This window comes from Phoenix dactylifera, chromosome 5, assembly GCF_009389715.1.
Source record: "Phoenix dactylifera cultivar Barhee BC4 chromosome 5, palm_55x_up_171113_PBpolish2nd_filt_p, whole genome shotgun sequence".
Classification (NCBI taxonomy): Eukaryota; Viridiplantae; Streptophyta; class Magnoliopsida; order Arecales; family Arecaceae; genus Phoenix; species Phoenix dactylifera.
In genome coordinates, this window is record NC_052396.1 from 1,396,336 (window position 1) to 1,408,844 (window position 12,509).

General features: G+C 40.3%; 1 protein-coding gene and 1 long non-coding RNA gene across 2 annotated transcripts; one reads left to right on the top strand and one right to left on the bottom strand.

The window, feature by feature from the left end:
- The first annotated feature begins 694 nt into the window (after positions 1 to 694).
- On the top strand, positions 695 to 4,809 carry LOC103703913. The gene is made up of 2 exons (XR_005511898.1): positions 695 to 840; positions 4,390 to 4,809. It is a non-coding gene; the product is annotated as an uncharacterized LOC103703913 (long non-coding RNA).
- A 597-nt stretch (positions 4,810 to 5,406) lies between these two features.
- Positions 5,407 to 8,398, bottom strand: LOC103703914 (probable serine/threonine-protein kinase PBL7). The gene is made up of 6 exons (XM_026803381.2): positions 8,013 to 8,398; positions 7,020 to 7,081; positions 6,801 to 6,946; positions 6,522 to 6,711; positions 5,961 to 6,352; positions 5,407 to 5,880 (listed from the first exon to the last, which is right to left on the bottom strand). The coding sequence occupies exons 1-6, from the start codon at positions 8,330 to 8,332 to the stop codon at positions 5,638 to 5,640; spliced, it is 1,353 nt and encodes a 450-aa protein (XP_026659182.2). The 5' UTR covers positions 8,333 to 8,398; the 3' UTR covers positions 5,407 to 5,637.
- Positions 8,399 to 12,509: the final 4,111 nt, after the last annotated feature.

Consider the following 12,509-nt stretch of genomic DNA (forward strand, 5'->3'; position numbering starts at 1 on the left):
ACTGCGGCTTGAATTTTTGCTAGTTGGTTGCGGCTTGAATTTTTGCTAGTTGATTAGTTTTAATCCATATAATATGTGTAATTGTGCACAAAGATAATGGCTAAATATAAAATAGCCATCAAAATCAACAGAGTGGAATAAAATTTAAAACCAACAAAAGTTAATGTATGTAATAGTTAATCCAAATGCCAATTATAGAGTTGGTAGAATCATTATGAGTTAAATACAGGTGATTTAGGTTCAAATACTAGATAGATAAGCTTTCCACTTCTGATCCTTCGCAAACAAGGAAGACAGTAAGAAAATAATGGATACAACAAAGCCTCCTTATTTATTAGAATAGATTATTTTTTTAAAAAAAATATAAGAGAGAATCCTTTGTTAAGGACTTTTTTTAACAAAAGCTAATTATAGATCATGAAATCCATAATAAGTTAGGTTATAAACATAACAATGTTGATGATCCCTAAAAAAACAAACTTCTTATTTTGCATGTTTTGTTATTTATATTTTTTATTTTTTATTTAACTTTTATTCCATTATTTTTCATTCCATTTTATTTTAATTTCTGTTTTGTCTTATATATATATATATATATATATATATATATATATAAAACATTTTTTTTACAAAGGGAAAACAAAATTTAAAAGAAGGGATAAAGATCGGCTTCTCCGCCGGTTTTTCAAAACTAGCCGTTGCCGTTCCTTTCTTTTCCTCCCCTTGCCGTCCCCAAGAACTCGCCCCTCTCCAAACCTCAGGCCGGGGACTAGCGTCGGAGGATCTCATGGGAGCGGCGTCGTACGGTGCACGGTAGCAGAACGCCGAGCCCCGGTTCAGGTAGCATGGAAACCACTACCTTTTCCTCCTCCTCATCCGTCGTCTTCTCCTCGCCACAGAGTCGCTGATGGTGTTTTGTTTCCTGAGTTCTCTCTCTTTCCTATTTTTGACTTGTGATGAGTTGTTTTGTCCTGTTTATTGGATCCCAATTCCTCTTGCTTCTTGTTCTTATTCATGTCTCGTTTGTCCTGGCTTTTTGACTTCCACTGGGCGGTGAAACGCTTTGACTCTTTTGCTGTGTTTTCCATGTCTTTCTCGGGAATTGCGGGTTCTTCAGTTCTTTCCGGTCTTCCTTGACTCGAGACTTGTTGATTAAACTCTTACTTGTAAGAATGCGATGGATCTCCACGTTTATATACTTTTTTTTAATTTTTCAGATAGAGATTGGGCTGATGTTAAGGTTTTCAAGAATTTGATCTTGTGCTAAGTTTATTCGATCGCTATAATTTCCAATCGAAAATAAAGATATGGTATCCAATGTTCCCAAGACAATGAATGATGAGCATCTGAGAAAGTTTGAGGTCTATCTTGCAACTATGGAGCAAATAGAAATTGCTTTCTGGTAGCTGCTGCAACAAACCCCAAATTATCCCTTATGTTTGTGCTCCGTCCATCTTGCAATTGTTGCCCACTTTTCATCAGCCATCATTTGGATTGAATCACACAAACAAGATCGATTGAGATGGTAGATAAAGGCATTCCGAAATCGCAATGACCTCAAGAGGAGATGGTCAGAGTAACAAGGTTCCTTCTTGATGTTGCAGCATCTGCATTCCATGGCCATTCCAGTTATGGTTTCAGTTTGATGCAATTATGGATCAACAGCTGGACTCAGGGGCACAAGATTGAGCCTAAGGTTCCAGAAATCATATTGAAAGTGGGCAAGGTCGAGTGAGGCAGTGAGCCATCGACCAAGTTAGACAATTTGATGGATAGAAAATGGGAACTTTTTGCTAATTGAATTAAGGGGGCATCAGTTTGACACATCAAGTATTTGATCATAGAGAAACTCTCGAAGCTCTCTCATCAAGGGGAAATTGTGCTATTCTTCAGTGAATAAAACAGAGTTCTTTGCAATCAAGTGTAGTTTAGTAATATCTAAATATACCATTTAGTACTTTTCTGGATTTACATTATGATTGATCTTTTAGGTGGATGTAGTCCAGGTAGGATTATTGTCCGGAGCTACATTTTGGTTCCAAGATTGAGCTGGGAAAGTCCTACAGTTTTTTGGTTTGAACTTTGGCATGAGTTATACATGGTTAAATAGCAGATTTTATGGGAATGCAATTTATTTTAGAAAAAAGGATGATACTGTCAACATCCGGGATCCTATAGTAGTGCTAGATGAAGGAACAATTTTCATGATGATTTTGTCGATAAAGGTCTTCATGTGGATGTTGTTGATTAAAGAATCATTGATTAAAGTAGAACCTGAGTTTGTCAGTCGAAGTTGCATCGAGAAAACTAGTACGAGAAATGTTTTCTTCCACTGTTGGAGGTTGAAAAATGGATTGTAGGATTGAATGAAAGGGATGCAGATTCAGAGAATCGTATGAATGATTATTAAATGAGATCAAGCAAACAGTCGGCAGTATAGATTGCTTGATGTTCAAATTCTCAAATTCAAATTATTCTTTTTTCATATAATGGGGATGTCTACTTGATACATATTTCAAGTGCTGCCATGTACCCGTCCATATCAGCTGACATGCACTGTGCCGGGTCATTGATGGCACCAAGCACTGGGTTGGCATGGCTGCAATTTAGTCCTTTCTTTAATCTCTTTTGATTGAGATAAGGTCTATTAAGTCTTCATATATTTATACTTATTTTGTTTTACCATGGTATGGCATGTGTTTGGGCACAGCAACTGCCATGCTGCCTATGTGCTGCCCATAGGCAGGCATGCTTAGTCTTTCACTTGATGTATAAACTGGTTACTTGTGGAATCTTCATATCTTGACGTTTTATCCAAGAGGAGATGTGTTAACATTCTTTAACTTCAGCAAACTTTCATTCTATTTTCTCTTTTAAAGTTGGAGTACTTTCAGAACAATGGTGTTTATATTTGTTTGCAATTTTCAGATTTGTTTGAATCACACTTTTTTGGTAAAAATGATAATTCTGAAAACCTGAGAAACTAGATTCCTCACTTTCGTTTCTTTTTTTATAAAAAATAATAGGTTTCCTGATTATCTGTTTTCATAAAATTCATAAAAGTTTGATATGTGAAACAACCCTAGTAAGAGAAACTTTTCAAATGCAGCCTATATGCTACACAGGATTCATAGGCCCTAATATATCTGAAGTTAGGAGTCTAGATCTACCCTAAAATTAGCCATTAGAATTCATACGGAAATTTGAAGGAAGTTAAATTTCATGTTAGCTCAAGTTACCTAGAATCAGGGAAAATTCCAATCACTTTCAACTCACCTAGGGCTCCTTTTAGTAGGATTTCCTGATTTTTAGTAGGCTTGCTACTTTAGCAGGAATTGTACAGAGGAAAAATGGAAAGATGATGGGCCATCAACTCTTAATGCAAATCAAACTAGCACCAGAAATTATGAGTCATTGTGGATTGAGGGGAAGTAGTTGATTGGCAGGGGGCAAACTCATTCTTCTGCACTCAATTTTGCATTTCCCTTCCAACCAAGAGAAAGGAAAGGAGAATGAGATGAGGAAATAAGGTGGATTTCTGTATTGTTTTGATGATTTTGAGACAGATATTATCTTTTAGATGGGTATCAAGAGGGTAGTAGATGCATAAGTGAATTATGAGTCCTTGAGTAGGGCATTGCTAATTCATATATAGAGCCTTATATATGGGGAGTTTTAACTGATTTTACAAAATAGTAGAGAAACTTTATGGTATGAGACAATGTAAAGAGATATTCAAGTATTATATAATTCTAAAATTGTAAAGAATTTAACTATTCTAAACTTGAAATGAAGAATTAAAAAATAATTAGAGACAAAAGAAATGAATTCATGATAGTCAAAGAAAAGGTGTGGAGATGCTTAATGCCTTCAGCCTCAGTACCTGAGGATAAGCAAAAATATATTGTATTGGATCAGCCAGTTTGGCACATATACTGAACTAAAATATGAATCATAAATCTCAATGATGAATGGAAGCTATAAAGCAACAGAATAAGTTTGGGATTTATCTTGTAACTTGAAGAACTTTAAAATATTTTAATGGGAGTTGCAAACAGTGAAGGAAGAAGCCTAGTAGGCTTGTTTTACTTTGACTTGTAAAATGTTCCAAATAGGGTCTCTGACTCCAAGAAAGCTGTCGATCGATCATCACTCTAGATGCTGTTACTGAATGCTTCCTTCCATTAATCAAATAAAGCTTTGATAATACCATCAGTGCTTCTTTTATTCCTCACTGTTTATTACGACATATTCAACTTTTCTAATACTCTCACATACCCTTTATTTAGGAACTACCTGCACTCTTTGAATTGCTAATCTATGATTAAGATTTCTGAGAAATCCATGTCGCGCATTATCACTGTTTTAACAAGAGGCTAATTGATGCAGGAAGAAGTCATAGAGAGAGCTAAAAAAGCCAAGAAGAAAGCTGCACTGGAGGTCATGGATGAACAAGTGGTCATGTCAAAATCTCTGAGGGCACCTTCAGATACTGCAACTCCAGCTGATTCACCTCCATCTCCTGGTCCTAAAACGGAGGATCCTTTCCAAGAGATGTTGATGGATTAGCTTGGTCTTGCACTCTTTAGCTTTCTGTACAGAAAGTAAATATTTGTAACCATATCTTGATGCTGTAGTAGAGGATAGGCTCTCTGCAGCATACAATGATCGATGAAACAGGTGATTAGGAGCAATATCTGGCCTTCAGTTAGCAAACCATGCTTTGTGCTTGATTCTTAGATGTGATGATGCTTAATTTTTTTTCTGGCATGAATATGCAATGCAGCAGCTCTTGCATTTTTATCCAAATCTCTGTTTTTTGGAGAGAGAGAGAGGGAAGGAAGAGGAAGGCTCCACCAGACTTTATTAAGAGATGAAGGTGAAAAAAACTGCATTTTTATCCCAATCATGCTGAATCTCTAGCTATTTTCTAGTAGTTAGCCCTATCCTTGTTCTGCTGAGGGGGATATCTACAAGAAGAGATTTAGGGCTGGGTACAATGTTATGCAAGGCTATTTGTCATTCCTTATACATAGTGGTAAGTCAACATACAGAGATAAGCTCAGATGTTAACCAAATTATTTTTAGCATCTCTTCTTTTGAGAAAATTCTTTTAACATCCCTTGGTTCAAGATTTAAGATTTTAAATCGCTGTCTCCAAAACCCAGGATCAGGATTTGAAATGGAGTGCCATGTCCTCTCATATTATCAGTATCAATCAAACATTTAGAATTGATTTAACAAGCTCTGATTCGAGTCCTAACCTTCCTGGATCTGAATTCACATGATACACTAAGAGTTCTTCACCCCTCTGCGGTGGAAGTGTAGAAGTATCTCCGATCATATGTTCGAACTCTCTGTGCATCTAAACTGTGTCCAGATCACTACTTCAAACCAACATCATGATAGGATTTCATCCTAATTTTCTCACACAAAATAAAAAGGGCATCATCCTTAGAGGTAATCATAGATTTAGTTGCATATTGAACATGCAACATATCAGACAATTAACACACAAAAATATGCTGTAGAAAATAGGAAAAAGCTTGTTCTTTCCACACATCAGGTAGTCCATAATATTCAGCAATCTCCTTGGCAGCAAGTTTGGTTTTCTTCTGCACTGTCTTCACATGCTGATCAATGACAGAGCGAAGAAGTCACTGAAGCTGCTGAGGGCTCATGGAGTTCAGTTGAAAACGCTACAATGGAGCTGAGAGCATCGACAACATCGCCAATTGATGGACGATCAGCTACCTCCTCCTGGAGACACATGGCGGCGATCGAGGCGACTCGGTCCAGACCTGTCATTGGATAGTTCCCTTGAAGTAGTGGATCCGCCATGCCTGGCAACCTGTTCAGGTCTTCGCGCATCGCATGAACCTGCAAATGGAAGCAAAAAGGGACTGTTGCTAACCTCCAAAAGTTGGCAAAGGTTAGGAACATAGTGAGAAAGGAATTACCCAAGAAGCTAGACCCTTTTCCTCGTTCATGTCAAGAATGTCTTCAGCTCTTCTGCCTCTCACGAGCTCAAGCAGAACTACTCCAAAGCTGTAAACATCCGACTTCACCGATAGCTGTCCAGTTCTTGCATACTCTGGTGCAATATAACCCCAAGTCCCCACCACCCTTGTGGAGATATGGGATTTATCCCCGACAGGCCCCAGCTTGGCAAGCCCGAGATTAGAGAGTCTGGGATTAAAATCCTCATCCAGGAGAATGTTTGATGGCGTCAGATCACGGTGTATCACAGGTGGGTTGGCCTTGTTGTGCAAATACTCCAACCCTCGAGCAACACCTATAGCTATTTTGATTCTAGTATTCCAATCCAGTGGTTTCTGGCATCGCCCAACACCTAACATGCATTGGGATATATTATACGACTTTGGAACCGATTGATAAGAATCTAGTTCTAGTAATAGATCATACATATGCATTATACAAATGATTATGGACAAGGAAATTATAAGTGTGCCAAGAAGATTAAATGGGACTCAGAAGAACCCTTTGGTTAGATTATTTACCGAGCAAGTGGTCCTCAAGGGAACCCAGTGGAGAAAATTCATAGACTATGAGCCTATGACTTCCTTCAGAACAATACCCAACTACAGACATGAGATTTCGATGGTGGAGAAGGCTGAGCATGAGGACTTCGACAAGGAAGTCTCGGTTGCTCTGTGAGTAGTTCAAGTCTAGCTGCTTCACGGCCACAAGCTAAGACGAACAGATGCCGAAATCAGCACTTAAATCCGTAACAAGCATTGGAGGACCGAACAAAGGAAGTATTCTGCAGAGCCAGTTACCTGGGAATTCTGGTGAAGGATCCCTTTGTAAACTCTAAAGTGACTTCCTTCACGTAAAATCGAATCAGGAGAGAAATTACTAGTAGCCAAAGCTAGCTCCTCTAAGGAAAAAGTTCGTGCAGAAATATTTGCAGTAGTTGTATCTTCTGAGAGGTGAAAGACAAGTATTAGTTGGATGAAACTCCTTTTTTGACAGCATAACGGAAGGGAATTAATTACCTGATCTACTGCTCTTTTCTCCCATCAACCTATGCGATTCCATGCCTCTAGAGGAGCTTATTCTGATCTCAGTGTTTGAGAGAGAGAGAGAGAGATGTTAAAGAAGTAGCAAAAGATCAAATGGTCCTGCAAGAAGAAAACAACGTTTGCCTAGATTTTTTTTCAGAAGACTGGATGGCATGCAGGGACGACTTTGACCTGTAGTCGGCGTTGACTTGGAGAGAGAGAAAGCTGTGAGAAATTGAGAGGAAGGAAACACAAAAAAAGCTGGTTCCTGACTGATTTGGGCCAGGAATTAAGATGTGATTAAGAAGTGGTGGTTTAGTGGGCCGGTGTCAAAATAATATGCTCGAACGACTAAGTTGTCTTTAGCCAAAAAAAAAACGACTAAGTTGAGACCAGTTTCTAAACGTTTGTAGGCCAAATTGGGTTTGGAGAAGCTGGTATATTGGGAATTTTAGAAGCTAATGAGATTTGTGCACACTCATTATTCCCTGGCAAATGGGAACAGTGTACGATATCCATCCCCAGTAAGTTACCGTTATCAGAGCACTTTTCTCATGCCTTTGCTTAAGCAGGGGCCATCGAGTACCCAAACAATTTAACATGTCACCCTAGAAAATAAGTATGATTGTTTCCTCTGTCTTTGAAATTGTAGCACTTTTCAATAATCCCTAAGCAGAAATATGTGCTTGATTGAGAGAAGTATGAGTCCATGCGGATAGATTTAAAATATTCTGGATGTTCTTTCAGCAATTCAACAAAAACAAAGCTTCTGATTTTTATACATTGATGTCTCTCAAAGTTCCAGTTATTAAGAAGGGTCCTGCAGAAAGTTTCTCCAAATCAAAAAGAAAGCTCCATTGGAATTATCTATAGCTATTTATATGGACATCTCAAACCACAGCAAGAACAGCACAAGACCAATCCCTGATGATGAGACCAATGAGTACAGCAAGGATGGCGATCATCCAATGGTGGCAGCGATGCTACCTGTTGGAGATGGGGTTGGGGCCACTGGGGACTTCATGTTCGTTTGCTTTGGATTGGCCAGGTAGCGCGGGGGCCTGTGGACGTAATTCCATGGACCGAGATCTCGAGGAAGAGAGGAGCTGCCGAGTAGAGAATGGAGCCAAGGAGAACTTTAGCTTCCCTGATGGGTGAGCCAGAAGAAGCAAGCAGAGGAAGAGGAGGAACCAAAACAGCGAGACAGGTGATCTCCTTGAGCCTCCATTTGTTGCCATGCAGCCTGCAAACTCTGGACCTAGAAGTAGAAGCCACCCCCAAACAGCCCTCAAACAATCAATATCCATTAACCAGTGGCCAAACGAGGGTCTGGGGGGAAAGACCTACAAGGGAGAGAGAGAGTAGGTTGTGGAAATGGCACCCATGCCCCCTCTTTAGTAAGAGAGACCCTTATAACAACCTAGCGCCTCACCTAAAATAGCTTGCCGAAAGGTATATATATGTCCGCATGGATCCTCACATACTCCTCCAGTTCAGCTCTGACGTCTTCATCAGGCTAAAGATTCAAATCGATTCAAATCTAATCACAAACACCACGATCAGCTTGTAGTCATCCCTAATGAATCTATGCTGCAGTATTTCCTAGCTCGCATAAGTTATGAACCGGATCCGCTCTGGTACCATTTATAACAATCCAGAAGCTCATCTAAAATGGTCAGTCGGAATGTATTATTTGAGTTTTTAATCCTGTATAAATATCCAAAATTTATCCAGTGGATAACCAATGTAGGACTAAACATACGTACATACGGTCCTCACATTTGTAACATAGAATGGAGAAAATAAAAGTTCCTAAAGTTGCCATGTTCCTTTGTACATGTGAATCCACCTTCTGGCAGCCCTACAAGAAAGAAACAATGATTAAGAGGGCACATGACTATCCTCTATACGTACTGCTAATATGCCATGTTCCTAGATACATTCGAGCCTATCTCTTCACAACCATACAACAAAGAATTAATGATTCCAGTTGTGAAAGAAAATGCGTGCCATGATGAAGAGAAATGATTGCATGTTTACCAGGAGCATAAAGGGAGCGGCTACCTGAGCTGTTTAAGCAAGAACTCGGGAATAAAGTGGAAAGCAACAGGCATGGTTTCAAACCATTAGTGTTGGAAATTCATTAATTATTAGAACAAGTCCAGATCAAAAGTTTAGTAATTTGTGCAGATCATTCTTTAGCAATCTCGGTAGTACTGTACCTGATTTGGAAGTCAGCCTAAACTTTTCAGATTCGACTCTTACTCTACCATTCTAATGACTTGAAGTTGTCTTTTTCCTTACCTGGATTCCGCTAAATAAAGCCATAAGCAATCCATCTTAATGTCCATCTCATTATTCCACTGCTTGTTCATCAGAATCCGAGAGCTTTTTTTTTTTCTCTAGTAGTTCAGGTTCTGTATGTATTTGCCTAAGAAGCCAACGAGCTCTTGCAGCAGGTTCACTGTAACTGGGAGGAGAAGGGAAAGGAAAAGAAACAAGGAAGGTGGCTGGAAACCCCCGTCAACTTTATAGCTTGTTTCCTTTCAAGACCTGTGTAAATCTAGGGAGCGTCCACCTTTGAGGCAGAGGAGAATCTTGAAAGTTTAAAGCCATGATGCTCTGGACTTTTCTTGGTTGGAAGGGAGCTGATTGGGACCTGCCTCTTTGACTTGGGGGAGCACGCAGTTGGAAATATATGGCGAGAAGGTAGCATGCTTTTGTTAAAGAGACGGAAAGCAGAGAAACCGTGTTGTAAGGGCTGACATCTGGCTCCCTCGTCAAGGCTTGGAAGTCTGCCCTCATGATGGAATGCATGAGGCCCTCCACCCCACTCTGATGGCAAGGAAATGGTATTTAAAAAAAGGAAAAAGAGTTTTTATAGGACAAGGATAGTTGAGGAAGAGCAGAAATAAGAACTTTTTGTTAGTTCATACTCCCATATGACTATATTTTGCATGAAATTTAAACATAATACATACAGAAGTTCAAGAAACTCACCCAAGCAGCGGAAAAAAAAAAAAGAAGAAATCATGTTCTCTAGGCTGTCTAAAACCTTCCACAATCGACAAGAATTACCAATGAATACTTTATCTTTACATCTTAGCTTGAATGCATTTAAATGTAAAATAACTTTGTAACTATTTTTACTCATTTCTAGTTTAAAGAACAGTTCTATGAAGCTGTCAATTAGTCAAACGCAGATGCTAGAATTTCTCTGGTCATGATCTCAAGCAATGTAGCCTATGCAACAATAGCTGCAGATCTTGTTACAACCATCAAGTAACACCAATATGGTAGCCAGCAAACGAGACAGTTGTGTTCAACACTAAAAATTTGCTAAAGATGTGACTTAGTAGTGAAAGAAAGTAGATAATTACCATATCTTATGGGCAGAAGCGGCCCAATATATTTGGGTGTCTAAGGCAAACTCACTAAGAGAGATTTTTTTTTTTCTTTCTTTCTGTTGTTTTTAAGGCCTTTCCTATAATGGGCCGACCTTAGGTGAACTCACTAAGGAGGCATTTTTTCTTTCTGTTTTCTCTTTGAGGCCTTTTCTATGATGGATCTTTTTTGGGTCGGAGCCTTAGGCGACCGCCTCAATCGCCTGCCTCAATCGTCTAAGAGTTGGACAGGCCCTGCCTATTGAAAATTTGGAAATCATTAAAATAACAGATGATGTGAGTCGAAGACAACCGTGAGGAGCTTTTCAACTGGAAAAGGATTCATTTGCAAACTCAGCCATCTTGTCATTTGATCCATTCAATGTTGGTATGCCTATGCTCTCATTCAAGATTCCTCATGTGCAGTAAAATTTTCCTTAATGAACACTGATGCGGGGTCGGAACCCCGACACCAGCCCACACACCGGCCGAGCAGGGAAAGCATCCGCGTCCTTGCCGAGGTATTGTCCGCTCTGGGATTGCCGCTTCGGGTCTCGGCGGGAGGTCGCCCAGGGCCGTGGCCCAATGACAGTCACCGCCGAGCCCTGACGGCGCGGGGGGCCGCGGAGGTACTACCCCTACCCTCACGGTTTTGTCCTACAAAAGGGCCCTCGGTAAGGAGAGGTTATTGAGCCCCCCATTTAAGGCACAGACCTTTCCGCTGATTAGCCGATGTGGGACTAAACTGGGAACCCCATCCCACAACACAGCCCCCCCAGCGGGAAGGTCTGTGCGTGGCCGGGGCCCTTCCTCTAGCGCCATCTGATGCGGGGTCGGAACCCCGACACCAGCCCACACACCGGCCGAGCAGGGAAAGCATCCGCGTCCTTGCCGAGGTATTGTCCGCTCTGGGATTGCCGCTTCGGGTCTCGGCGGGAGGTCGCCCAGGGCCGTGGCCCAATGACAGTCACCGCCGAGCCCTGACGGCGCGGGGGGCCGCGGAGGTACTACCCCTACCCTCACGGTGTTGTCCTACAAAAGGGCCCTCGGTAAGGAGAGGTTATTGAGCCCCCCATTTAAGGCACAGACCTTTCCGCTGATTAGCCGATGTGGGACTAAACTGGGAACCCCATCCCACAACAAACACCATTGGAAGGTAAGATTAACCTCATGGTGACGGAAAACCCTGCTTTAAGGAAAGCAACTGAAACAAATGTTACAGCAATTCTATAAGGGCATTGCCATGTAAAGAAACGCAGACCATGGTGGTGCATGACAAAATCCAAAAAGTGGTGCTCAAAATGGATCAGGTTAAGCTGAATCCAGACTCAAATTGGCTGAATTGATATGGATTGGACTGTTGTAAAAAAACTGTGACCTGGAATTATAAAGCTATATATTTGCCATCAGCTTTAATAACCTTCGCATATCTGAAGTGGTCTACGATGCTTTAATGTCTTGAACTCCTCATTTTGAACTTCCATATAAATTGACACTGTTCCATTAGGTTTGGTAAAAATTTATTCTTTTGACGTGATTTTTTTTTGAGATATCCAAAGTCAGAGAGACAACTGAATATATTGCATTAGTTAATTTTTTTATATAACCTGATATTGTTTACTTAGGTCTGGTACAAATTCATTCATTTGGCATGAATTTTGTTTAGATAACCAAACTCATGGAGAGAAATGAATATATTGCATCAGCGAATCTGTGCAACACTACGGCGTTATCATGCTCTGCTCCCATTCTCTAGAATTGGTTGCTGCATTACAAAAACAGAACCAACAGAAGAATTATCAATATATATTAGATATGCTCCCTTTCTTTTCTATTATCTGTTGTTCAATTTGCCATACATGACAAGTTTAGTTTTCTCAGGAGACCTCACAGGAAGGTTTGCTGTTGTAATACTAGATTTGTACCGATGCCATACTAGTACATTGTCGATATGGTATAATTAAGGATACAAATGGATTGGGCCGGATCGGGCCATAGTGACCTAACCCAACCCGATTCCAACCCAATATTGGTCCACTACCATAATTTTTGACCTAATGGGTCATTTGGGCCGGGGCCAGTCCAGTCTATATATAATCTG

Coding starts and splice junctions, on each gene's coding strand:
- LOC103703914 (XM_026803381.2), bottom strand. CDS start 8,332: ATGGATATTGATTGTTTGAGGGCTGTTTGGGGGTGGCTTCTACTTCTA. Junction 7,082..8,012: donor CCCAACCCCATCTCCAACAG/GTAGCATCGCTG, acceptor CACTGAGATCAG/AATAAGCTCCTCTAGAGGCA. Junction 5,881..5,960: donor AAAAGGGTCTAGCTTCTTGG/GTAATTCCTTTC, acceptor TTCCATTTGCAG/GTTCATGCGATGCGCGAAGA.